Genomic DNA, 26983 nt, shown 5'->3' with positions numbered 1-26983 from the left:
TTGATCCCATTTGAATGCATGCTCTGAAGAACCAGGATGGTGATGTACGTGTTACCCCCCAGCGCCAGCCCCAGGCTGGGGGTCATCAGCAGCAGAGGGGTCTTATGTGGACCTGGGATAGCAGAATGTTTGGCCACCTCAGAGACAGATGATCAAGCACTGCCCTGATATTCACACAAGGGTTTTGTGGCTCCTGCAAACACATGAGTTCTGTTCAGAATCTGGCATCTGCCAAGCTCCAGTTTTTGCTTTCCCTCCCACCTCCACTTGACCAACAATGCAGGAACCAAACCCAGTGCTGCGAGGAGCTCTGGGAGCACCACCCCAGCTGTCACCTCTCCTGTCCTCAGCAGGATGCAAGCAAAGAGCTGTCAATGGCAAACCGAAGTCCCTTTGCATGCTGACACCACGTGCTTCATACCTTTGGGAAGGAGAGATGTGCAGCCCACTGAGCTGCAGTGGCAAGGCAGCATCGGCACTGCTGGCATGCGGCCGGCCGGGCTGAGAGTGCTGCAGGCTCAGTGCCTGCCTGCTGTCCACTGGGCTCCCACCTGCAGTGTGGGGCATGGGCCTCTTGCCCACTGCAGGTCCGTTATCCTGCAATGGAAGAAAAAAGCAGAAAAAGCATGAGGTTTCTTGCTCTTGGTGCGAATGCAACACGAGGCTGCTGTGCGATGTGAAACTGCGGTAGTCGTATTTTATACACGCCGTGGAAATTAGAGGTTTGCACCAGGAGAACAGTCTGTAATTAGATCTTGCTGAATCTATGCAGCCTTTCCTGGTCTCTAATCACAAACCTGCCTGTTTCTCCAGGGCTGGCCGTGGCCAAGGATTCTCCATTTACTCTCCTGTAAAAGCACATTTGTTATTTCCGCAGGAGAAGGGCTGGGAGGCTGCTCCAGTCCCCACGGCTGTTCCTGCAGTGCTCAGCACCTTCCTGCTGCTTCACCCAGCAAAGCACAGCGGCAGCCGGCCGCTCTGTGGGCACGCGGTATGACCCAAAGCTGAGTTCTTGGGTTTTTCTCTGGAATTCCCACACTTTTGCCTACTTGCAGTTATTTCCATCCACATGAGTCAGAAACACACCCGTGGTGATGAAAGAAATAGGCCCTTCTGCAGGCAGCCGTGCTCTCTTTAATGTTTCCACCCATCCCAGGGCTGACGTGCAGAGCTGCTGCCCCGCTCCAAAGGAGAGCACTGCCCACATCTGTGGCTCAAGAGCTGAGCAGAGAGGAAAAATACCTGCAAACAACCAGCAAAGCACATAGCATGGGCTCTAACACAAAGCCTACATCTGACCAAAACCATCCAATAAATACTAATGGGAAACAAATGTCTATCACTGGTGCAGAGGAGAAAACCCCAGCACTTCCAAGCGTAGTAAAAACGAACAGTTAAAAGAAATAAAAAACAGATCCTGCCAGAAAAACATTTTGCAAGTCCAATCCTTCAGCCTTCCTCGGGCAAACCCCCCATTGATAAAAACAGGGCTTTAGTAAGAGCTGTGGGACGGGGCCCCCACGTTTCCCCGTACCCCAGATGTGTGATTGCAGCCCTGGGTGCCATCACCACACAGCACACCTGCACACACGTGGGAAAGTGGTTTTCAATCCAATTGCTCCAAATTAGCTATTAAAAAGGGAATTCTGCTGCCAGGAATAACATTTTTAACTATTCCCCAATTTCTGCTCTTAAAAAAAAAAAAACCCTAAAAATTGCAACCAGGCTGCAGGTTTCCAGATCCCAGATTGACATTGCTATTTCAAGGGAAATAAAGAAATATACTTTCAACGATGACATGGGGAGGAAAATAGGGATAATAAAGGATTTGGGGAGGCAAGCAGCAGCACGTGCCCCTGGATGGCAGGACACCAGGAGCTGTGGGCTCCACGACCCAAACAGCACTGTGTCCATTGGCACGTGCCAGGATTCCTGCCCTCCTCGCAGCACAACAGAGCCTTTCCCTCTGCAGGCTTATTATGACCCACAGCAGCTCACGAAGCATGGTGTGCTCCTTCCTGCCCCACTCAGCAATTCATAAAGCATCAGGTCTGTCCAGTCCAGCCCCTACCCAAGGACGGGCACCCAGCGCTGAGTGCCAGGACCAGCAGGGTGTTGCTACCCCAGTGGGGCTGGGAGCCCCAAACCCCTAACAGGGACAAATCAGGCAGATGGGCTCCTGCTGAGCCTCCCCAGCTCTGTGCAGGTTTGCTGAGCCAAGCTGGCATCAGGGGGCAGCTGAAGGGGAACACATAGAAAGCATTTTCCCCTCTATGTGCACAAAGAGCTTTGTTCTTTGTCTTTACTTCTCTGCTAAAATCTTCCCTCTTGCATGAAAAACCATTCCCTGGATCGAGTTCAGTCTCCCTTTTTCCATCACAAAAGCTGGTTCAGAGTTTTCCCACGAGACCTGCATGAGGCTTTACATCATGCACAGCGCTCACGCCTTCGTTCTCAGAAACCTAGAACCAGATGGATTTCTTTCCAGTTCTCAAAATTCAAGATCACAAAGTTTCTTCCCCCTTTGGGACCTAATTTGCTTCTCTCCGCTGGCTTTTTTTCCTGCTTTTTATGGCCTCTCTTAAATTAAGAGGGTTTGCAAACCCATTCTGAGTGCTGGCCTGCTCAGCTTCACCGAGGAGAGCTCCTGCAGCCTGCAGAGCAGAGATGTGCAATCTGCTTTCTCATGCTTGCCTTTGAGGAGCATCCATCACTGGGAGGGGCTGAGCTGACACACAGCATCTGGGGCTCCTGGAGCCCAGGTTGAGTGGTTCATGGCTTTGCAGCTCCTGCCAAACGTTGCTCAGCCAATTAACAGGCAGCTTTGCCCAAACCCTTACATTGGCCAGGAACGGACCTTCCACTTCCTAATGAAAAATGTTTCTTTTGCACCAACTGCTGGCACAAAGACATGTTTTCAGCCCACGACCTGTCCGTGCACAGTGGCAGCAGGAATGCTTTCCCCTCACACAGGTGTTGCTCAGCTCCAGCAGCTCCATCCAGCAGAACAGGGACCACATGCAAGAAAGACAGAATACGCATACAAACATATTCTGTGGCTGCGCTGTTTCTAGGCAAACCCTGGGTAAGAGCAGGCTCTGCTCTGCTGGCTCACAAAAGCTGTGCTGCAGACTCCGCTGGTGCAGCTGAATTGGAACTTCCCTTCCCAGGCTTTAAGTCAAATCCACAACGCAAGAGAAGACTCAGAAATTAAACACTTCTGTCAAGCTAATCCCTGCTAGAATAAGTGTTCCCATAGCTAGAAAAAACGTGCAGCCAACCAGGAATTTTGGAAGGGTTTAGGGAATTCGTCTCAGTCTCTTCTCTCTTTTTGGAAGAGTTTATATCATATTTTGTAACCAACATTTTTAGGGTCAACAAAAAGCATAAATCCGCTCGGATTTTTAAAAATACATCAAGGCAAGCAGGCAGCTGAAACAGTGTGCTCAATGGGAATAATACCCAGATCCAGAACTGGGAAGACTTTAATGATGGATTTAAACCCAAGCCCTTCCCTCAGCATGCAGAGCTGCCTCCATCGCACTGCAGCGCTGCAGCAGTCACTGCCCACAGCCCTCGAGGCATTCACTGCACAAGTGCTGCTTCTGAAGTTGTGGGAACTCACGTTTCTGTCCCCATAAAGGCTTTAGGCACAGCTTTGCAGAACAAAAGATGTAATAATGTTGTGACCCAAAGCATTTAAAACGTGCTCACTTCACAACGCTTTCAGCTAGACCCTTAAGAGTGCAGGAGCACAGAATGAGCCTTGTCTTACAGAGACTAAAACCAAAACATCAGCATGAGAGGCACCTCAAGGGACCAGAGCACATCCAGGGCTCACAGCCATAGGATGGCACCAACCGCGCTTTGCTCTGCGCATTGTTTATTTTCCTAAGGCAAAGCAGGGAGGGGGGGCAATCCTGCTGCCTTTATAAACACCCAGCAGCAGACCTAACAGAGCTGAAGGTCACTGACAGCTCAGCTCAGCCAACAGCAGCTCCCTGACGTACTTCAGACCCGCTGCCTTCCTACAAGCAGGACAGCAGCAGCCAGACGTGTGCTGCCAAAATCCTGAGTTAGTGCATTGCTCACACCCGGGTCACTGCACAGAGGTCCCACTGTGACCATACTGTCACTCATATCCCTCCTGGAGGGAGAGCTATGGAGCCAGCTGCTCCCTGAGCTGCTGTCACTGAGCTCAGATGCGCCCCAGGGACGCAGCCGGCATTCCTCTGCCCTGACCTCTGCACTGTACAGCTAAATGATGGGTACCGTGGGGGAGCAGAGGGCAGAAGTACCTCTCTGCAGAGCCAGGGTCACTTTTGTACTGGAATATGTGCAGGGCTGCAGCCATACCTGAAAGTGGTGCAGTGCTGGGAAAGCCAGCTGCAACCCTGGGCTTGGTGATGCTGCATGGGCGTACAACAGCACATCCCTCAGGACTGAAATTCAGGCTCTGCACAAAACCACAACACAGACATCCCTTCCGCTCTATCCCCAGCTTTGCAATAGCAAGCACAGCACTTCGTATCTGATAAAGTGGTTCAGAGTCCTGGAAATCTTATTAGCACACAAAGGAGGCAAAGGGCAGACAGCACTGTGCTCGTCTTAATGCAAAGAACAGACAGATGCTGTGGCATGCCCCCAGGAATGGATCGACCCTCCAGCTTTGGCCCATGCTGTGCAGCCACTTCTCTCTATCTATTCCAAATCATCCTCAGGTGAGCAGTTAGGAACAGAGCTGAGCAGCACAGCGGGGCAGGAGGTTGGCTGCTGGTGAGATGCAGCTGGGACAGGAGGGCACCAACTCCCCCTCACACCACACAAACTTTAACAGCTCCCTGGCAGAGATTTGCTATGCTGTGAGCACACTGCTGGCTTGGCTGCGTGCTGCTGTGCAAACAAGTGGGTGTCAGCCTCACCGAGCACAGCACTGCTTGCCGGGCTCAGCTCAGAAGATCATCAGATAAGAACACAGTTTGCTGAAGCTGGATGAACGGAGAATGCGAGTTATTTCATGAAGTGGACCTCAGCTCTTCTGCCAAGACTCTATTTCGGTACAAACCACCGTACAAAGGAGAGCTCTCCTGCCACGTACTCCTCACTGCATGCATCCTGCAGACATCTGCCCAGCAGCAAAGCCCTCTGTCTCACCACCCAGAGCACAGGATGCTGCAGGCAGCACTCTGCAATGACAGCCTCCTCCATAAGGACTCAGTTTGGCCTATTTTTGTATTACATTCTGAAACTGCTAAACCTCTGCCAGCTATGAGAAAGCCCCCATTGCATTTCTTAGAGCTGTTGCAGCACGGAGCAGGACTGAGCTGAGCCCCACCATCTGACACGAGTTCAAAAACACAAAACCCCATTTCGGAGACGCACATCTCTCCATACAGCAGCCTTGATTTGTGCACAAGGAGTAATTACACCAACACCCAAACAAGCCCTGCTGTCCCTCCTGTGTAGGAGCGGGGGATCAGAAGCAAAAGCAGCAAAGAGGAGCAGCAGAACATTTCCTTCCAGTGCTAAATGAAGCAGGATTACAGCAGCCCCGACAGCAGCTATCTGATGTGCAATTGCACGGATGGGGAAGTTCCTAAATCATCTGCAAGTGATGGCTAGGGATTTCTTAACATCCAGAATTGTTCAGAGGGGCGGGAGGCACCGACCCATTGCTGAAGGAGTGCTCTCAAGAGAAGCCGCTCCAGGATGTAAAACGAGGCATTATTATTAATAATAATAATAATAAAAATTAAAAAGTGCTTTTGGGATAAGCTAGGAAAGTATTCCAGCTCTGTGCTCACATGTGTTCTGCTCTGATAGAGCACAGCACACATCTGACTGCAGGACAGTCTCTGCCCATTAGCAAAGCACTGCAGAGCTGCACGGCCACTGGTGGGGGCACCGGGTCCCCACCCCCAGGAGCAGCCACTGCAGTGGGAGCACACGGAGCCCCTCAGCCCTTTGTCCCCAAGGGATCCAGCTCCTCCACAGCCTCTTCGAAACCCACAGCAACGGAAAAAGTTACCCAAGAACGGCAAGAATGATCAAAATGTGTTTCCATTTATCTGGCCCGCTCCAGCACAGAGGGCATGTTTTTAATATCAGCCATGCAAGGGTGTGTTTAACAAGCAGACAGAGGAGGGCTTTGTACGAGCAGAGCTGCTTCATTAACACTGTCACAGGAAAGCAGGACAAGCAGGGAGCGTGCGCCCTGCTGAGGGTGCAGGATGTGCTCCTCGTGGTTCCATAATGCTTCCAGGCAGAGCCCTCCTGCACAGACTGCACTCTGCTCCCTGCAGAGAAGTCAGAGAGCACCGCCGTGTTCAGGGTTATTTACTGATCGTGTTGGTGGCTCAGGAGCACCTCGGGATGTAGAAGTGATAACAAGTGGCTGCACAGAATGATCATTCCAGATAAGCAGAAAGGGAAACCGCAGTCAGCTTTCCCTATGGACCAACCAGAGCTCCGTGTGCTTTCACACAGGCAGTGAAAAGTGTTCCCCAGTGCAGCAGCATGCTATCTCTCCTTCCCCATGCCAGCAGTCATGCCTTGAACAGATGTTATCAAGGAAAACAATACAGCACACCTACCCTTAGGAAATGCCACTGGATGAAGGGCTATTTTGTCCTAAATTCGCCTAAGCTGTCATTATTTTATTACAGCTCCTATTCACTTTTGATGAGAGCAAGCTATGCAAGGTACTTGGATAGCAAAAAAAACAACCAAACAAACAACAACAATAAAAAAAAAAAACAACACAAACCAACACCATTTTGAAAATTTCATCCTATTTTTTTCCCCACTGACCCACAGAACATTCTTTCCTCTTTCATGCATTGGGATTATCGAAGCTCGCTTGCTAACGATGCTGGTAATGAAGAGGTAGAGATGATCTCACATAGGTTACCAGTACAGCAGCTCAACGCATTGCAATGGACTGAGAACATTCATTTGCTTTCAAATGACTCAAAATCAAACCACAGAACAAACCTCACAGGCACACAGAGACGTGTTGGGCAACCCGCTCACCCAGTAAACCAGATCATCAAACTTGGTGGTGTATGAACTCAACACACATGAGCTGCTCTGCCACTTGGGGTAAGTATCCTAAAACTATTTCAAGGACAAATCCCAAACCTATTGCAAATTACTGCAATTTGAGAGCAGAATTCCAGAGGGATTTATGTTTTAACCTCGCATCTCAAAGCAGACTGTGTTTTTTCAGATGCTAAGAGGTTGCACACTGGAGCCAAGCAATTACTTGACACCAAGCCTTTTGCTTCCTGCAGTCTAACAAGAGCTGTCATGGCAGGGATGGATCTGATGTCACACGGGGCTGAGTGCTCTTCTCCCATGGGATGATGGCCAGCTCTGCAATAGGCTGCACTCCCAGAGCTCAGTTATCCTCAGCATTGGGCAAGCCAGAGGATTTCTGTGATAATGCAAAGCTCTGAATACCAGCAGAAAGTGGATTTCCATCCAGTAACTACCCTGATCCAAGAGGCTGTTGGGTGAGAAGAAATGGGAAATGGGCTGCTGCCCACCAGCTGCATGGAGCCCCTGGGTTGCAGCCATTGGGAAGAGCAGGAATGTGCTCTCTGAACCCACTCCATCACGCTCCCAGGCCTTTCCTGGTGCCCTGCCACAGATGTGTTTAGGTTAGCCACTGATTGCTCCAGATTTAGACATTGTTTGTGTAGGTTTGGAGTCAGGGAAATCCATCCCTGCCCCCTTCATGACACTTTATGTAACTGTCTAATTTTTTAAAAAGATCCATATGTAGCATATATTAATAGTAGGAATCAAACCCAATCTGCATTAAATGTCAGAAATGTTGTATCTGGCAGTGGAACCGCTGCACATTTGTTCCTTATTTAACATTATTCATAGGGTTTTGGGCACATCAAAGTCTATTAAGAAGGCCTGTCAGAAGAGAGATTGCTGTAATGGATTAATGAAGCACGCACGGCCAGAACTCAACGCCAAGGCTCCAGCTGGTCCCCACGCTGCGAGAGGGACAAGAGGACAAGAGGGGTCCCTTCTGCAGGGACATGGCCACTGTGCTGCAGCTCAAGTGAATGCCCTCGTCCCCATCTGCTGCCCCTTCTCACCACACAGGAAAGCAAAATTTTGGCAAATCAGTTGCAATGGCCACAGCATCAATGGGTGTGAATGCAGCGATCTTGGTGGCACACAGAGGACCTGACCCCATCCTCCCCACACTGAGCTCATCGTTGGGTAACTTCCAGTGCTGTCAGGTCAATTCCTCACTCCTTGAAGGGAACACGGCAAATGCTACCCCCAGCAGTATCACGTTAGCTGCTTTGGTATTCAACCTGGAGCCTCAGAGTCCACTCAGGATGCTTGGTTGCTACAATGAGCAGAAGAGCCAAGCCAGCAGCACCTGCTCCCGGGGGTTTTGCAAGCACTGGAGAAGGGCTCTTATGGAACGGCCTCCAACACAAACCACCTTTGGGCAGAGAAGAACCATATGAGTGGTGTTTGAGAACAATGGCTACGGCCGTTGCAGAATTTTATCCCATGCAGCACACTCAGCTAGCTGGGATGCTGAACGGGAGCAGAAAGACAGCTTTCCTCTGCCTTTTGAGGAGAGCCAGAGTCACCTGTGAATTTGCTAAGGACCTGATGGGCAGGAGATGGGTGCAGGACGAGATCAGCTCAGCCCATCACCTTCTGGCTACTGCAGGCAGCAGTGCCATCACCTTGCAGACACAGGGCCAGGACACGCAGGGTGCACGGGAAGGTCGAGAGAAAGAGCTGAAGACAGAGGGGAGAACAGCTGAAAGATAGAAAAAGGAGGAGAAAGGAGTGAGACGGGAAGAGAGAAGACCATAGGCAAACCCACACAACCACCCTGCAAGCAGATCACCACCACAGGGTTAGGAGGACATGGTAAATTTAGGAAAGAGGAGGAGGACGCAGGTGCAGCAGGAAGCAGAGTGGGAGGGCACTGCAAGCTGGGGACCATAAGCTCCATCCCTGAGCCCCAGCCTTGCTGCTCCAGGCAGGCACCAGTTCCTCTCCTGCCCTACTTTCTGCCCCATCCCCACACTGCCATTTCTGCCCACAAACCCAGGAGAACACTTTCCCAGACCCAGCTCTGCTGCCCAGCACACCCAGTACAGCCGTCCTGCTGCTCCCCTACCTGCGGCTCAGGCTCGATGTTGATGCGGTAAGCTTGTGCCTTCCCATCCTCCAGTATGGGTGGTGACCAGCTCCTCCCCTCAGCTCTGTAACAGGAAATCAGGCACATTCAGTTTAGATTTAAAAAGAGGCTTCTAAAAAACAGATACAGATATCCAAGAACATACATGTACAACATGGCAGAAACGAATACAGAAACAGTAGGAACAACAGCTGCTTCCCAGTGAGAAGGCAAGCACAGAATGAGCCATCTCATCCCTTTCAATGCAGCTGCTGGGGAAAGTCCTGAAATCCAGTTTTCATTCACCTGCATCCCTCCAGCACTGCCACACCAGGCAGCACACAACTTGGAGGTCTGTGCTGCTCAGGAACCAAATGGGAAGCAGATAACATTGGTTCTGCAAAGACATCACCATACAACTGCCCATATGTTGCTGTCAGAACGGACAAAGCCTGCTCCATTGCTTCTCATCCTCACCAGGGATAAGGAGTGAGAAGAGAAATGCAGCACACAGTGCACATCATCATGCTGAACCTCACTGCCTGCACGCACACCTTAATGAAAGTGTTCTTGCTCCAGGAGGCACCAATCACTCACTGCAGCCCAGTGCCCTTGCTTGGACTCCGGCCTCTGACCACATGTGCTGTGTTCAGTTTGGGTTTAATTATCTGCAGAGTCTGAGTGTGAAAAAGAAGGAGCATAGTTTTAACCCAGGAATCCGTGATGAGGAGTGTTGGGTTCAGTATCTTCCACTGAAACCCACTTGCAGGCAGCGCTGCTTTACACACACCACCACGCACCCCACAAACTCAGAGCCTGACCTAAAACCCAAAAAAGCAAAGACTGCCACTGCCCTTCATGCACAGGGGGATGCTGTCTTGAGGACGGAGGCTTTTTTGCTCCAAATCACCATTCTGTCTCACTGTCGCTGCTTTTTTCAACAGGAAGGATGTTGATCTTTTTTCCTACTTAGATGTCTCGTTCTGATAAGCTCTCTCTACCACAATTACTTGATTTTAGGCTCAGACCTTTCTGCCTAAATTGGTCTCCCAGATTGCTGTTTGCTGGGACAGAGGAAGCTGACCTTCCTGGGAACGGCAGCATTCCCAGCATTCACCATCATCTGCTGCTGCATGTATTGCTTCCACATTCAGAACCAGAATTCTGCATTCAGAATCTCATCGAGAGGCCCAGAACAATGAAAGCTCCTAATTACATTGGCAGAGACCTCATTAGTTTCTGTGCTTTCCCCCCACGCTCTGCATCAGCCCAATGCTAGCTCACACCATTGCTGAGGAGCAGACGGTTGACTCTCCTGTTTGCAGAGCTCTGCAGCCCACATGCCGAATACAGCTCATATAAAAACAAATCCCCAAAGATTTTGATTTGCCAGTAAATAAGTGCGAGCCACAAAGCCATCCTGCCTGCAGTAGATAGGAGCGATAAGCAGCAGCACATCCTCTATGCACAAGCACTGCCAGGCTGCAGCCCCCCACCCACCGACCCCATCTCAGAGCGCAGCTAAATGTGCATTTCCCAGAGCTGTGGGTCTGCACACTTAGTGACAGAGGCGGTCAGAGTGCTGGCACCCAGCTAGAAGCCTGATCATAGTTGGTTTTAATGATGAAACTCGAAAGCTTTGCCATCACTCCCCTGGAGCAACCAGAAGTTTCCCCACATACACAAGATACAACCTCACCAGCCTTCAGCAATGGCTGGAACAAACCCAGACTGACCTCAGCAGCAGCTTCCAGTTGAGCTGCTCTGAAATTAAATCGATACGGCACAGCTTCGGTTCTATCCAACATCTTCAGAGACTTCCTGCCAAGCAGAGGGGATCAGCCAGCCCTACCCAAGAGAAACCAAGGTCTACTGAAGCACTGGGGGCATTCCTGCTCAGAGACTTCCCCTCTCCTGGGGGAACAGGAATGAACCCAAAGCAGCATCCCCAGCACCGGGGAGACCCATTAGGGGCTCTGGGCTCAGCAGGGCCACCCTAAGGCACTCACCCTGTGCTGCTCAGGCACAGCAGAGGCCAATCCACTCTGCAACACAATGACTGAGAGCTCAGACACCACAATTACACAAGCTGTTTAATTCACAGGAAAAGTGTTTTCAGATACATCGCAGAGGATTAAAGTCAGCTATGTGGAAATCATTACTCTGCATTAACAACACTCTGCTCTATTCTGATGGCTGCTCCGACAATCCTAAGGAAAATAACCTGACCCGGGCCCTTCAACATGAGGCTGCGTGGGAAACAGAGTCATTAACAAGACAAGGCTAAAACAAATAAAGCAAGCTGCAGACACCTTTTACCCCACAATTTGTTTTCTAAAAAGACTCCGTATCACTTTCAAAGGATCACTCACACATTTTCACAGCAATGTTTTTGCACCTGGTAGCAATCTGCCATTCCTGCTCTCTGCATTGACAGCCATTCTCATACTGTAAGAATCCCTTCCTGCAGCCCTTTCCATGCTCACATGCAGCGCTCAGCAGTGCAGCCCAGGATGTGCCACCACCTCTCCCTTATGACCACATCTGCTCAGTGCCTCTGCAGAGCAGCAGCTTTGGGTTCTGCCCATCTCCCACCATTAAGGTCTCAGCTGCAGAGGTGATTCCTGCTGCTCACACGGCCATTGCTCTGCTAGGAGGGGATGCTCACGATGCTCACCATGGGGCTGCAGGATCAGCCCCTACCGCAGCAGCACCTCACACAGAGCGCAGCTGTAGGGCTGCTGCCTTCTCTCCCCTGGTGCCAGGCACTGGAACACTGTTGGTTTTCCCCTCTGTTCGTCTTCACATGGCTCCAGAAGGGAAGCTGTGATTCACTTTTTCAGTTGTTCTCAAGTTTCCAGGAGGTACATCGCGCACCGTAACACTTCCATCTCCCAGCAGCGTGGCTCAGGCCAATGGAGCATCCAGAAAGATGCGTGCAGAGACACTGGGACTCCAGAAAGTCAGCGACGTGTGGGTCCAGGCAAATCCCATCGCTGGGCTTCCTCTTCCAGGGAGGCACCTTCCTGAGAATCCCTACCCTGGGACAAACAGGAGAGAGCAGAGCCCGCGCTGCAGTCTCACATGGGTTTCAGCAAAGCATAGCTCCAACTGAGCTCTGTGGCTGCTTTCTCTTGAAGCATAGCCCTATCTGAAGAAATAAGTCTTCTCAAATAACCAGGGCTGCACCAGAACCACAAGAGACACCGATGTGTAAAGGAACAGGCGAGGCTTTCTTTAGAAAAAAATAAGAACACTACATAGCATTATGTGAGAAGAGGCCAAGCTGTGCTGTTGTGCCAGTTAGCTCAGGGCCGGAGCACACAGCATACACCAGCCCAAGGGCTGACAGCCTTCCAGGAGGAGAACAAGGTGGTTTAAGGGGAGAAAAAAAATCATTTTAATAAGCATCAAAAAGAATCCAGATGCGATTTTCCAGCTTGCAATTATTCAGTTCTCACAACTTCTCATTGCTGCTCAGCAGAGACACTGCATGCCCCTCCTGCCATCCTCCCAGCACTCAGTGCAGAGCCAGGCTGCTCTCAGCACTGCTTCCCATCGTGCTGCCAGGAAATTGCACGTTTGCCTTTGGTCAGAAGCACTGTTTGTCTTCTTCCAGACTGAAAGCAGAGGCAGCTCCTGCCATGCCACCGGGCAAGAGAGCCAAACCCAGTGTAAGGTCTCTAATGACAGACTGTGCTAAGGAAGAGGCCCACGTCCATTTGCAGTTCACCACAGTCACACCTCGCTGGTGCCAGTCCCTATCCCAGTACAAAACCCATTTCAGCTGGTTCCTCCCAAGCACAGGGAGCAAACAGTCTGTGCTGCATGGGAAAGCTTTGCACCCCAGAGGTTTATCCTGCACACAAACTACCACTCATCCTGGTTCTTTATTTGCTTACCCTTCAGTGTGACTGAGAATCTTCATCAGGTGACCCCGATAAATGATAATCAGCATCTCCCACTGCATCTCCATCATAGGGCTCTATGCACCCTATGCACACAGAGCCCAGGTGGGTCAGGTTGCTGTCGGGACACCCAGGTCTGTGTGCCTGCCCCACTGGATGGCCAACAACCCTTCCTGTTTTTTTCCTCCCCATAAGGTTTTCACCCGTTCTGGCTTTCCTACTTTCAGTCAAAGGCAATTCACTGAATACAACCTGAAAATCAAACCAACCCTGTTACATGTCACAGTGACACCGGTGTCAGAGTTTCCCATCAGGAGGAGTCACAGAAAAACTCTCATTTGCTTTCTAAAGAACCCCACAGCTGAACAACCATAAGGCCCTGTGATGGCCTTGCTGTGAGCTAAGCTGCCCCACACACAGACCTCCCCATGGGCCCCTGCTGCTCTCTGCATCCATCCAGGGGATTTAAATCTGCATTTACATACACTCAGAATCACAGAATCAGGAAGGATGGAAAAGACTCTCAGATATGATTCTATGATACAGCCAGCTTCCTCTGAGGAGCGAACGCTGCTGCCAGCAAGCCCTGGGCTGCAGAGCACCAAAATGGGAAACGGCTCTGAAGAACAAATCACCTCCTTTATAGGATATGGGCGAACAGCAGGACTGCACAATGCTTGCACAGGGCAAAACTGCTGCAGCTCCTGAACCACTGTGCCGTCAGCACAGCATGCTGAAGTAAAACAAAAGCATCATCTTTGTCCTAACATACCCGCGGGGATAAAGGTCAGAAACCCCTGAATTATCTTGCCTCAAAACAGCAACTTCCATCAGGTTCCTACAGCAGGATGCACAACAGCTTCAGCTCGGAGTTTAATGCCCACAATTCAGTGGCTGACTTCCAATGCTTGTCCCTGACTCTCTCAGTCCCTGCCAGGTGGGAGACCCTCCTCCTGTCCCTGTTCTATAGCCATGAATTGGGGGCAGCCATACAGCTGTCAGCTTACAGATTTAAAAAAAAAAGTTGAAAAATCTGATGATTTCATCAAGGCACTTGAGTCACATCTGGCAGAGCCCGTTCCAGGCATGACAAAGTTTCCACCTCCAGCAGGCACATCACAGAGCAATTGGAGCTTTGCTGGGCACCAAGTGAGCGATGGCTGCTGGCACAGCCCCACATCTGGCTGGGCAGATGGAAAGAAGTCTTCAAGCTGCTGTGATGACAATGTTCCCTTTCACTATTCAGCTAAGTTTTATCTTCTGCATATAAACATGGACATATAAGTACTGAATAACTTCAGCATTACAGGATGACACTACACATACCGACACGTCTACAGAAAGTCAACGTTCAGGGCAAAAAAAGAATACCTGCAATGCCATCTCACTCAACAAAAGATTGTCCCCCTCTGCTCTGTCCTTGTGAGGCCCCATCCGCAGTACTGTGCCCAGGCTGGGCTACCAGTACAGGAGGGATGTGGGGCTGTTGGAGTAGGACCAGAGGATGGTCAGAGGGCTGAGCATCCTATGAATTCAGTTGGAGGGCATTGACTCTGTTCAGTTTGGAGAAGAGAAGGCTCCAGGGAGACCTCATTGCCTTCCAGTACTTGAAGGGAGCTTACGAGCAGGAGGGGAACAGACTTTTTACATGGTCTGTTAGTGACAGGACAAGGGGGAATAGCTTTAGTTTAAACTAAAGGAGGAGAGACAACTGTTACACATCAGGAAGAAATTTTTTCCCAGAGGCTGTGAGGCACCGACCCAGGCTGCCCAGAGAGGCTGTGGTGCCCCATCCCTGGAGGCTCTGCAGGCCAGGTGGGATGACATTTTGGGCAGCCCGATCTAGAGGCTGGCAACCTTTCCCATGGCAGGGGTGGAATGAGATGCGCTTTAAGGTCCCTCCTAATCTAAGCCACTCTGTTTCTATGAACAAAGAAATGCCAATTGATGCCAATGGCTAAAAAGGGACCAAGAAACAGGACTTGGTAGCAGCCTCCTGAAAACTGCTCCTGGTGAAAGCCAGAAAAATTCCACCTGCATGAAGAGTTCTTTTCTCACCCTTTCTTTCCCAAAGTAGCAGCCACGTAACCACTATGGCATGGCTGGGCTCCGTGGTCCCTGCAGTAGTCAGGCATTGCAAGTGCCTCTGCCCCATGAACCCCCAGGAACAAAACCAGGTTTGCGCTTCACAGCAACACTCCTCACGCAGCAAGCAGGGTGGCTGCACCACGCTTTGGGACCCAGCTACCAGTCAGAAGCCACATATTTCCTAAGAGAAGCATAAACACTCAGTGATAGCTCTTCATAGCAGGAAATGCCTTTTTAATCTGAAGTGGATAATTAGGACAAATTTATTTAAATCTGTTAAGAGACAGCAGCCATTTAGGAGCCTTATAAGGAATAGATCATTTGTGACTTGCATCAAAAGCCTTTAGCTAAAAGATTAACTTCAACAGAAAGCAAAGAAACCAAAACAAACCTTCATTTTGCTTTGAAATATTAAGAAACAAAAATGCCATGTGTAGCTGGCAGCACCTCCAGATGTACATTCATGGAAGAGACATTTAGGAAAACGATGGGTAGGAGCCAACAGAATATGGGAGGCTTCTCCCAAATGGGGTTTGGGCCCCAGTGCTTCTCCTGTTCAGGTCTACAGAAGCTGCAGGACCCCCACAGGAGGTCTGTAGGGTCTGACCCTGCTCAGCCTGCAGGACCCTTGAGAGGTGCCGAGGGAGAATCCAGACCCACTCATTTATCAGTGCTCCTTCAAAAACAGCTTTTGCCTCAGTGTGTCTAAAACCACAGAACAGCTGCACCGGGATGCATCCAGAACCAAACCCCATGGCACACCTGCTCTGGGGTTGGCTGCAAGCCTTCTGCAGAAGGATCAACCAAAACTGACACAAGGGCACAAAGAGCAAAAAGAGCAAAGCACCACTGCAATACACTGCTGAGGACACAGCACAGCAGGCCGTCCCCACCTGCTCACAGACAGCAGCAGCTGCTCCACGCATGCCTTGATCTTGTTCTGTGCCTCCAGGTGCGTCATGGCTTCTGTGCTCTCCCCATTAATGGCCAGAATGATGTCTCCAGGGCACAGGTTGGCCAGGGCTGCTTTACTTCCAGGGTTAATCTAGGCGAGAAGACAGAAGATGCATTTAAAAGAATGTTCAATTTAAAGAAATTAACGTTTCTTGGAGTAACAACTCCCTCAGTGTGCTCATCTCTGGAGAAGACCTGTGTGTCCTGCTAAACTAACAGTACTCGGGTCCCACCTGGGCTCACACCAACATCTCTGGGGTTCACGCCACACAGAGGTGCCATCAGGTGCCAGCTCTCAGCCCATGGGGCTCCCATCAGCCCCAGCACGTGCCCAGGTTCCCTTTGAATACCACAGTGCCCTCCTTCAACATAGCATCACAGAATATCCTGAGTTGGAAGGCACCCGTAAGGACCATCAAGTCCAACTCCTTCAGCCCGCAGGCCTTAAAACAAGCTCTGAGAATCAGTCTCTAGAAGCACATAAAAACTTGGGAAAAAGATGTAATTTAAGGGTGAGAGCAGTCACCCTAATTGCTTCCTGCAGGGATGCTGCATTTCACATCAGTTTTTCCTGACCGTTGTTCAAGGATCCGTCACTCTGTAGCTCTTCATGGAATGTCCCACAGCCCATCGATCCCCACAGCCCATCCTGACTGTTTGTGTAGGAACATCAAAACCTTACAGAGCTTCCAACTCCCTTCCCAAGGTACTACTGACACGGCTGGGTACCGCCTGTGGTCAGACATAGGGCCAATCCCACAGCCCACAGAAAAACCTTGAGAAGTTACCCTTTCCTTTACATCAACCCAATTATGCTTTTAACTTTCGGGATAAGACAAAACGGAGCAACACACAGGCAGGACAGGTAAGCACATCTGTAAGTGCATCACCACAGAGTTTGTGCCCTGAACCTGTAGGTGCACGGGAAGCTCTGAACGCTCTGTGCAGCTGAGCAGAGCTGATGCCATGCTGAGCCTTTTGTCGTGCTGTCGGAGCAGATCAGTGCTCACCCTTTGCTCTTCAATAGTTCCTCCAAACAAACCTGCCTAGCCACCTCCTGGCTGCCTCTGACTCAGCCCAGAGCAAACAAAGGCAGGCATTTCTCACCGCAGAGCATATCAGCTGCAGAGTTGTGACATGGGGCATTTTAACCCCAGAGAGATATTTTTTTTTTTTTCTTCCCCTGGAATTAATTTATCCTGTTGTTTTTCTTTGAACCCACATTAGAAACAATGGCATTCCCCAGCATCAGGTTCCTTCCGCAGCCTGGGAAGCTGCCAGCCCTGCCCTATGCCAGGCAGGAGCCCGTGGAGCTCCTCCAAACACACACCTCTGCATAACAACGTGCTGGCACATGCATCCCCTGGTGTCGGCCACCCAGCCCTGTGCTGACAGCCCAACCCAACACCACCACATCTTGTTCTCATCTGTTCTTCGTGTCTGATGCATTTCTCCCTTTGCACTGATCTTAACCAGATCATACCTTCCTTGGAGAAAAGCTGCTCATAGATGGGGCTCTTTGCCGTTTCCTATTTTCGGTTTCTGGTTTGTTTCAGATTATTTTGGCAGCATCTTCATATTAGCATTTTATGCTATCCATGGAGATGACTGAGGGCTGGAAATGGAGCTGAGCTCCAAGAACACATTAGTTTGAGATACAGCATCAGGGTCATAGTCTGGGAACCAGCACAAGAACACGTGGCAGGTCCAGAGCTCACATCTGTCAGTGATGAATGCTTGAGATGCTCCAAGTCAAAGTTCTCCCAACTGCAGCTGTGTGACACCACCAGCACCAAAAGGTGCCACAGCAAAGCAAAGCAGGCTGTGCCACTGCGTTGTTCTGAGGGCAGGAGCAAGCTGTGGTACAGCCCTACCTGCTCTGTGTGGAGCCACACAGCCTCCTGCAAGACATGAAGACAAGGGCACAGCATTAAGTGTAATAAGCTTTGTTGTAGCACGTGTTTGCAGTCCAACCTCCAGGTTCCTGCATGGAAATACACAAGTAAACAGGAAGGAGCAGAGGGACGTGGGTCAGCTCAAACCAGAACGCTCTGAGGACTTCAGAAGCCACATTTCCTTCCCAACAACAGCTGCCACCAAACCAGCACTGAGGATCCACCTCCAAAAACAGGGACAGGGCTTCCCTTCACGCCACGACCCTCAAGCTCTGCGGCTACAGCTCTGTGGGGGTGCAGCCATGCACTTTACATGGACACCACATCTGCAGGGCACTGAAATCCTAGGGCAGCAAGGGGGACAGCAGGGAGCTGCTAACATAGACACCCATCCATCCACGCCTCTGTTGAGAGAGGGCTTTGCTGCGCTGCCAGCTGTGTGCATGTGAACGAGTTTCAGAGTAACTGGATACATCACAAAGTTACAAACGCTGCAAAACCAATCTGCTCCGAGTCACCGGGGCTGTGTGCTCTCCAGAGGGGCCTCCATCAGAGGAGCTGATTCTTGAGAATAGGACGTGTTTATGAAAACCAACAAGGCTTGTTTGTCTGGGAGGTGCCCAGCAGTGCCAGGAATGAGCTGCTGTGGAGTTTCCCCCCCCACCCCCCCATCACAGCCTCTGGCACACACAGCCCTGCAGCTCCATCCATACCCAGCCCCCCCCCGTGTGCCCCTTAGCACACACACAACTCCAACAGAGCCAAACCCCGTCAGGAGAGAACAACCTTCTGCATTTAACCCCTCTGCAGGAGTAATGGATTGCTTCTTTGTTTCCCTCTTACAGCACGTATAGGTGTAAGAACGTTTATCAACACAAAACACTAGAAGAAACAGAACTAGAACAAGGGGAAGCAGATGCCCACACACCACCCTTCTCCCTGAGCTCTGTCCCTGTGGCAGATACGGCTGCTACGCTGAGAGCACCAGCTCAGTGCCAGCACAGAGGGACTGTGGGGGACCACGAGCACGGTAACAGCACCAGACCTACACCAGAACCCAGCAACCCAGCACTGCTCCCCACTGAGGACATGGGTGTCACCACATCAAGGGCAGTTCCATCCCAGCACTGCCCATGGGAAGTACCACCAGGCTGTGCTGCAATAGGAACAACCCAGCAGCCACGGGGATGCTCTGGAGCAGGTCTGGGAAAAGCCCCAAGTCCAGCAGTGCCTCTCATCTGGCCGCTGGGGCCCCGCTGTGATTTACTGAGTGCTAGCATCTGACTTTGGGCCAAGGAAATAATGCACACTGAGGCAAGTGTTCCACTAAGCCAGCACAGCTCCCAGCACCAGCTATCTATTTGGTAAGCAGTATTATTCGCACTAAGAGTTGACTCTTGTAACATGCATAGCACGATTCCTTCGGTCCTAGAGCACAACCCCTGCAGGGCACCAGCCCCACACAAGCAGTCAGCACAGAGCCAACCCCCAGAAGGAACCCAGTGCTGCTCTGGTGTCACTGCCACCACCCCACGAGCAGCCAAGCACTGCAGTCCCACCCAGCAGCGGTTCTGCACAAGAGAGCTCCAGAACCAGGCCAACATCACCAGCTGGAATAATGAATCAAAGAATCATTAAGGTTGGGAAAGACCATTAAGATCATCTTAATACTTAAGCAAAAGCTTTATTGGTCACATTAACAAGTTACGTTAGCAGATGAACGTATTGAGTACTACAGCAACAAAACAACTCATCCCATCAATTAATGAAATCACTTTCACAGCACTTAATGAGTTAAGAATCACAGAATCACAGAATCACAGAATTGTAGGGGTTGGAAGGGACCTCTAGAGATCATCGAGACCAACCCCCCTGCCAAAGCAGGTTCCCTACACCAGGTCGCACAGGTAGATGCACAATCCCATGCAATCCTATGCAGACCACACTGTAACACACTACCTTGGATTTAAGATTGACAAGTCAGGGGGAAATTTCTGCTCTGCAAGCATGATAAAAAGAGCCTGATTAAAGCCTTGGAGAGCCTTTCAAGATAGTGTGACAAAGTTCTCAGCTTCTAAACAAAGCAGACTTGAGCTCACAGGAAGCACACAGTGCAGCCATGGCTGTTCTGACAGCAGCACTGTCCGAGCACAGGAAGAAGCAGATTTTGGTGGCCATCTAACAGAGACAGAGCCCCCAAATCCTCTGAGCACTCTTTGCAGGGATGCTCCTCAGTGTTCCAAAGCACTGTGCTTTGAACCAACATACATGCCTCACTAATCCAGTCGCATTTTTATAATTGCTTATATAGAAGCTGTGCAGCACCTAAGGCTTGTCCCGTTAGACTCGACACCACAGAAAAGCCCCAACTTCCCACACCATCTCTAGCAACTCTAAGGGTCTTTGGAGAATCCCATGGGCACGTTGCAGAGCCAAATCCTGAGCTGCTTGCAGAACTGCCCTCAAAGTATGCCCAGCACACCCTGCCAGTGCCACCAAGCAGAAGGCACTCAGCACAAGCAGCCCACACCCAGCTGGAGAGCAAACCTGAAATCCCAGCCTTGTGAAAGCAACATGCCATCAGCCCCATGCTGCTGCCACACCACCACCTTCCCCTGCTTTATCTGTGCATGGAGATATTCCACAGGGTTTGGCCTTTGTGCCGGAAGCCCTGTGTGTGCCGAGGGCTTCCAGGCAGCATTCTGTGCCTTACAGTGGGTGACAGCTCTCAGGGACAGTATTTCTGCAGAATTACATAGGGCTTAATGGGCAAGAACATGAGCTGCAAGGTTTTGCTTCTCCAGTTGACAAGAAGGATGGAGTGAGGGAGGAGCTCCAAAGGGATCTTCATGACGTTTGGAAAACTTATGAGTGGAAATACTCTCACACAGATTTTTTTAAATAGAGAACTGTTCTGTATGGTCAGAGAGGTTTCTGCAACCCCCCTGAACACCACACTGTGCTCCATGTCTCTGCCAATGACCCAAGGTATCCTCCTCTTGCTCGGGGCAGTGTGTAAGCACTGAAGTTGACACCAAACACCTCAGCCCTTTATCTGCAGGGCTTACTGCACACGTGGTGCTCACGGCTGTGCACAATCCCATCACACTCACAGCGCTCACTGGTGCCTCACTGCAGTCCCCACCCACAGCAAATCACAGCGTGCACCTCCTGTTAACAAGTTTGCTTTGGCTGCGTTATCAGCCCCACACTCCAGCACCCATGGTCACAGGTGACTTAAAGCATAGAGATAATTCACTGAGTGCTTGGGTATCAGAGAGCCAGGAGATGACACGGAGCTCAAATCAAACAGAAGTTCAAATAATATCTGTAAGAGGATGTGCATGCTCTAGGACTCACTGTGTCACCTGCAGACACCACCTGCACTTCCCTCAAGCAAGAAGAATGAATTGCAACCGTCTGCGTTAATGCCACATAGCCCATAGTGACATATTTGCAGTGAAGGACTGATGCCCCCCCAGCAGGAACACCTACACAAGTGGCCCTTCATTTCCTAAAGGGAAGGGGACAGACTGTGTGACAGGACAAGGGGAAATGGTTTCAGGCTGAAAAAGGGGAGATTTCGATTGGTTACAAGGAAGAAGTTGCTTATGCTAAAGGTGGAGAGGCACAGGTCAGACTGGGGGGGCTCTGAGCACCGAGCTGAGGGTGCCCCTGCTCACTGCAGAGGGTGGGACCAGGCGGCCTTCAGAGCTTCCCAACCCAAACCAACCTACGATTCTATGTTTAACCAACACTTACTGTGCTACAGAGCAACAAAAAGTTTAAGACCAAACCAAACACCCCAGGTATTTCCCTTGCATGCTGCCCACACCAACAGGAGCGCTCCGATACCTCACTTTATTCTACTTTATCCTTGCATCAAGCAGGTTACGCCCATGCACTTCTCCAAGCAGCTCTGCCTACCTGTCCCAACAGGCAATCTTTCAATCTCTGAAATGAAGGTGATGTCAATTTTCTTACAAGAGCCAAAAGAGCCCTTTCTGCTTTGTTCGACCCAGTGGAGGCCTGAAGCATTCTCAGGGGTGTGCTGCATTTGTTTTGCTGCACCCGCACCAAGGTCAGCCTGGGTATGAATAGACCTCTGTGAATCATTCTTTCCACCTGGTTTCCCACTTGGGATTATCAGCATGCTTGATTAGGGTAATTAGCAGTAGCTTTCCTTCCAACATGCAATACCGCTGCTGTCTCCTGCACCAGCTCTTACTCTGCTTATTAAATGAAGCCTCCACGTCTCAGTACCTTCAGCAGCAAACATCTCTGTAGTGCTTCTGTGAGAGTTCATCTTCAGTTCACATTCAGTGTTGAGTACCAGAATGGCACAGATGTTCCACTGAGCCCTTACAGCCATCACTGTGAGACCAAGGATGGTGAAAGAACAAGCAAAATGAATTCCTTCCATTTAAAAACATTGTTCCCATTTGAACCATGTTGGAGCAAACATAAATGTGCAACAGTGACACAGCTCTTTCATACAGTCAAGACAACTGAAGGGCAGCAGAAGGCAGAGGTGTTCCTTGCTTTAGGCTCTATCAGAGCCATTATTTCAGAGCACACAGCAAAGTGAGTCATTTCCATTTAACAAACAATCCAATACACACCATTTGCATATAAAGCTCAGGAACAGCTTTATGGCCTAGCAGCTGAACAAAGGGAAAGCCACCTTCCCTTCGCTGGCATCTCCAGCTGCATCCCTGTAGCCAACAGGTGGGCACCTATGGGGTTATCAGCCCCAGCCCCACTCTGCCACCCCAGCCTGCAGAACATCCACCCCGTAGGTCACGGCATTCAGTGGGCAGGAGCACAGCACGGGGGGAGCAAACACAGCAGCCCTTGTAGGAATTCCTCCACAGACAGAACCCCTCCTCGAGTACCTCAGCCTGCAACAGAACTATTTGCTCAAACAGAAAAGTCCCTTATGTTGAAAAGCCAACCCGAACTTGCCAAACAATGCCCAGATAATGGATTGCAGACCCATTATTTCTTGCTCTCCTCGTGTTACGGTTCCACACCCATAGCTGAAAATGCATGCTCTGCTGCTCTCCTGGAGGCCAGCAGGTATACTGATGTTGGGGACAGCGGATAAAAGAACAACTGTGTCCTTTTCTTAAATGCAATTAAATAGCCTTTTAATTTAAGAAAAAAAAAAACAACACAACATTTAATAATACTGGATTCAGTCCATTTGTCAATATCTGCTCAGCCAAGCGGCTGTGACAAACAGCAGCAGTGCTTGGCATTGGCAGAGCTGAGCAGGAGGCAATGCCAGCTGCTGCAGGAGCTCCACGGGCAAGTTCAGGCCATTAAATACATTCTAGTTATACTAATGACTGATTATCTTCTAATCCCAACAAAGGGCAGACCAGCTGCGATCCCACACAGACCCACAGCAGTGACTGATGTGGTTATGGGCACAGCACTGTGTCAGTTGCTCCACGCACCTGCATGGAACTGCAGCAGCCCCTGGCATGGCGTACCACGTTGTCACCCCCCTCAGCCAAGGAACAGCAGCTGACAGCTACCAGAAAATGAACCAAAGCTCCAAACCCACTTTCTATTGAGTCATTAAACAGACTCTAAGCAGATGCTCTGGGTCATTTCCCTTCCCCTATAAATATCCCTAGAAGGAGGAACCTTTAATTACACAACGCACTACGCCCAGCTCCAACTTTCTGTAACCACGGCACAAAGCAAAGCAGGGCTCCCCCTAGGCCCACCCATCTGCATTTGCATTTCTCCATCTCTAAGGCTGAAGAACTTCATGCTCCAGCTCAAGCCCTCATGCTCAGCATCAGCTGTTCTCGATGCAATCCCCATTTATCATTATCAAAGCACAGAGGGAAAAGAATTGCTTTCAAATAGATCATGGATCAATTTAATGAGCTCCTTGGAAACAGCTGCAAGTGATGGACTCACCACCACCAGCTGCACCTGTGCAACTGTGGCCACAAAGGGAGCTAATGGGTAAAGCAAGCCCTAGTAACTCATTCAAGCCTTATTCCAAATCAGTGTTGTACGACATCATTGTTTTCTACACTGCCAAAGCTATGTTTTCTTCATGTTCATCCTTTGCAGGTGCTGCCCAAGGCTCGGTTTGAGCACCCACTGCTCCAACAGCTCCACTCACAGCATCACTTCTTTATCTCTTACCCTCCCAGCCCCACTCTGGGGTTGGTCTCCACCAATTTAATATCTCTGCCCTCAGAGCAGTGGCACTCAGGTAGGTTTTGGAAGAGCTCTCCAGGAAGGCAGCAGCATGAGCTCCAAACAACACAGGGCTATTGGGGCTGAAGAGAAATCATTTCCTTCAGCAGTCTAGCAAAGACCAGAGAAACCAACCTATGAGCAATCAAGACTTTTTTCGCCACCCCCCATCCCTACACAGGGAATTCGCATTTCACAACAAGTAGGAGTAGGATTAGAAAGAGGCAGACAACCTTTGGCACCGAGACCTGTCTGAAAGCCACCCACAGCCATCTCAAATCTCAAAATACAGCCCCTGAGCTCCCACTGTAACCAGCAGCACACAGCCACGCACCCAGCACCCCACTCTGCTCCCCATGCAGCATAGGAGGGCAGCAGGCAGGCAGGCGATGCTCACAGCAGGACACAGGAGCCCCACGGTCTGCTCCCTCCTCCCACCACGACTTCTGCCTTTTACAGTCTCTGTTTGTAATTTAATGACATTTTAATACAAAATAAATAAGAGAGCACTTGGAAGGAGGTGAAAGCCAGCCAAGAGTCTCAACAATGGGCTGCAGGGAGAGGATCCCTCCCACACTTCTGTCTGCATCCCTGCAGATCTCCCCCTGCCCAGGTGGGGGGACCAGGGGGCACGGCCTCAGTTTGGCCCAACAGAGGGACCTCAATGCTGCTCAAGCAATTAGTTTAATTACCTCATTATGATTCTGAGATGGAAGGAGCACGGCAGCATACCTGCTCTTTGCACAGCTCCCAAAGCCCCCCCAGCCACAGCTACCATTGCAGAGGGAACCCAGCTGCTCCTCCTTCTATGCACCCTTTTTGGGTGTTATTTCCCATGCCAGCAAGGGCTCTTTAAGGTAGGAGCAGAGCCCAGGATGGGGACTGCAGTATGCCCAATGCCCATCATCATGCCCTGCACCATCCCAGGAGCATCGCCTCCCACCCAGCCAGGGCAGCACCAGGAGCTAGATGAGAAGGAGGAGAGCCCGATCCACGACCTGAGCAGCACCCCATGACACCATCCTCTGCTCAGAGGAGGACCTGTCCCAATAAACGCTGTTCTCACACCTCCAGAGGTCCCAAATCCCAGCTGCACGCTGCCTCACTGTGCAGAAGCAGACTTTGTTTTCTGCTGTTGAACATTAAGCCAAACTTTTTCAAAGCAACAGCGAAGCAGCTCCCTCCTCTGCCTTAAGATGTTCCATTTCATAGCAGAAACACTTGCGCAGACACACAGAGGCAACTGTGAAGTTCAGTATTACCCTGCACAGCTGGGGGGGGAGGGAAGGGAAAGGGGTAGGAGTTCGCCCTTCACCTCCTCTCTATCTACCCTCCCCGAGCTCCCCCACATCCATCCTTCACCCCATGAGGGACACCAGAACAAAAGCAGTCACTGGGAGCCATGCGATAGGCGCATCTGAGCTCCAACACAAACCAGCAGATTTTAAGAGGTGCTTTCTTCCCTAATTCATTCTTTATAGCGCAGGGTAAATGTTTTCCATTTTCTGTCATGGCTTTGGCGGGCGAAGAAAGAGATGGCAAACAGCTTTTATGTGTTAGGACAACAGTTTTACGATCCAGCTGTTCCCAGAGCCTCTCAACGCTCTCAGTGTTTACCGAGCCCATGGATACCCCCAAACCCAGAGGAAGGGCTGAGCAGCATTGGGCACTGCTCCCATTGCAGCATAGGCGTGGAGCACGGGTGCAACCCCACCGTGCGTGGGGCTCAGCTCTCTCTACACACAGAGCCCACTGTGTGCTCACCGAGATGCTTTTAAGAAGCTTCCAGAACGCATCTTCGGGCTGTCATGCAGCACTACGAGTATACCTCGTCTAACCACCAGTCCATAGACCCCCCAGCCACGCACCGGACCCCGCCCCGACCCCACCGGTGCCCCCCACAGACCCACTTTTGAGAACGAGAACGAGCCCGAGCGCTCTGCCAACTTTAAACCCAAATCTTAGGAACTAAAGACTACAAAAGGGGCCGAGCAGCATCTGCGCCGGAGCCGAAGAACACTGACCCAGGAGGAGGGAGGGACGGATGGATGCAGCCCCCCGCCCCGCTCACCCTGGAGATGGTCAGCGGCGTGCTGAAGTCCTTACCGCCCACCAGGCGGAAGCCCCACGGCGAGGGGCCGCGCAGAGCCACCGAGTGCGGCATAGCGGGGTCGGGGCTCCGTGCCCAGCGCTGCGCTCCGCTCCCGCCCGCCGCCGTCGCATCCACTTAAAGCGGCTCCGAGGCCCCGAGGCCGGCCCTGCAGTGGGGCGGGCCGGGGGGGCGGGCCCGGGCGGCGGGGCGGGGGGGTGCGGGGCCGGGTGGGGGCCGGCGGGGAGCGGGGAAGTTGCGGAGCGCGTCCCCTCGGGGGAGGTTGGGACCCGTCCCCGGGTTGGGCGGCCCTGTGGGGTCCCCGTCCTGTGCTATAAAGCTGGTGGCACCCCGAGAGGTGAGCGGAGCTCCTCGTCCCCGCGGGGAAGGGAGCCTAAGGCGGGGGCTCCCAGCCTCCGGTAGCACCCAGCATCTCTGGGGAAGCACCAAACATCCCCGGGGGTTTGCAGCGCTCGGTTTGGTTTCGCTTTGATTTTGGGGGTGGTTGGATGATTGATGTGGTCAAAGCAAAACTGAACCAAGTGACTGAAACCAATCGTGTGGCCACAGCCAATGCAAATTTCTGCTGCTTCCTCAAGAGTGTGAGGCAGATGCTGTGATTTTTTGGTGAAATAAGAGGCTTTACTGGTTGTTC

General features: G+C 51.1%; 1 protein-coding gene across 2 annotated transcripts in view; it reads right to left on the bottom strand.

Annotated features, from left to right (window-relative positions):
• PDLIM4 (PDZ and LIM domain 4) overlaps positions 1-26516 on the bottom strand; it is a 33336-nt gene extending 6820 nt beyond the window's left edge. The window contains exons 1-4 of one of the 2 annotated variants that reach the window (XM_085236864.1): positions 26346-26516; positions 16059-16210; positions 9170-9254; positions 422-597 (exon numbers count right to left, since the gene is read on the bottom strand). In XM_085236864.1, coding sequence (XP_085092990.1) covers positions 422-597; positions 9170-9254; positions 16059-16210; positions 26346-26462 — 530 coding nt within the window. In that variant the 5' untranslated portion in view covers positions 26463-26516. Of the gene's footprint in view, positions 1-421; positions 598-9169; positions 9255-16058; positions 16211-26310 lie in introns of both variants that reach the window. The other variant, XM_010719250.3, reaches the window with a different exon arrangement.
• Between the last annotated feature and the right edge of the window lie 467 nt (positions 26517-26983).

The sequence above is a fragment of the Meleagris gallopavo genome, chromosome 15, assembly GCF_905368555.1.
Source record: "Meleagris gallopavo chromosome 15, MGAL_WU_HG_1.1, whole genome shotgun sequence".
NCBI lineage: Eukaryota > Metazoa > Chordata > Aves > Galliformes > Phasianidae > Meleagris > Meleagris gallopavo.
This window is presented reverse-complemented; position numbering and strand designations above follow the sequence as displayed.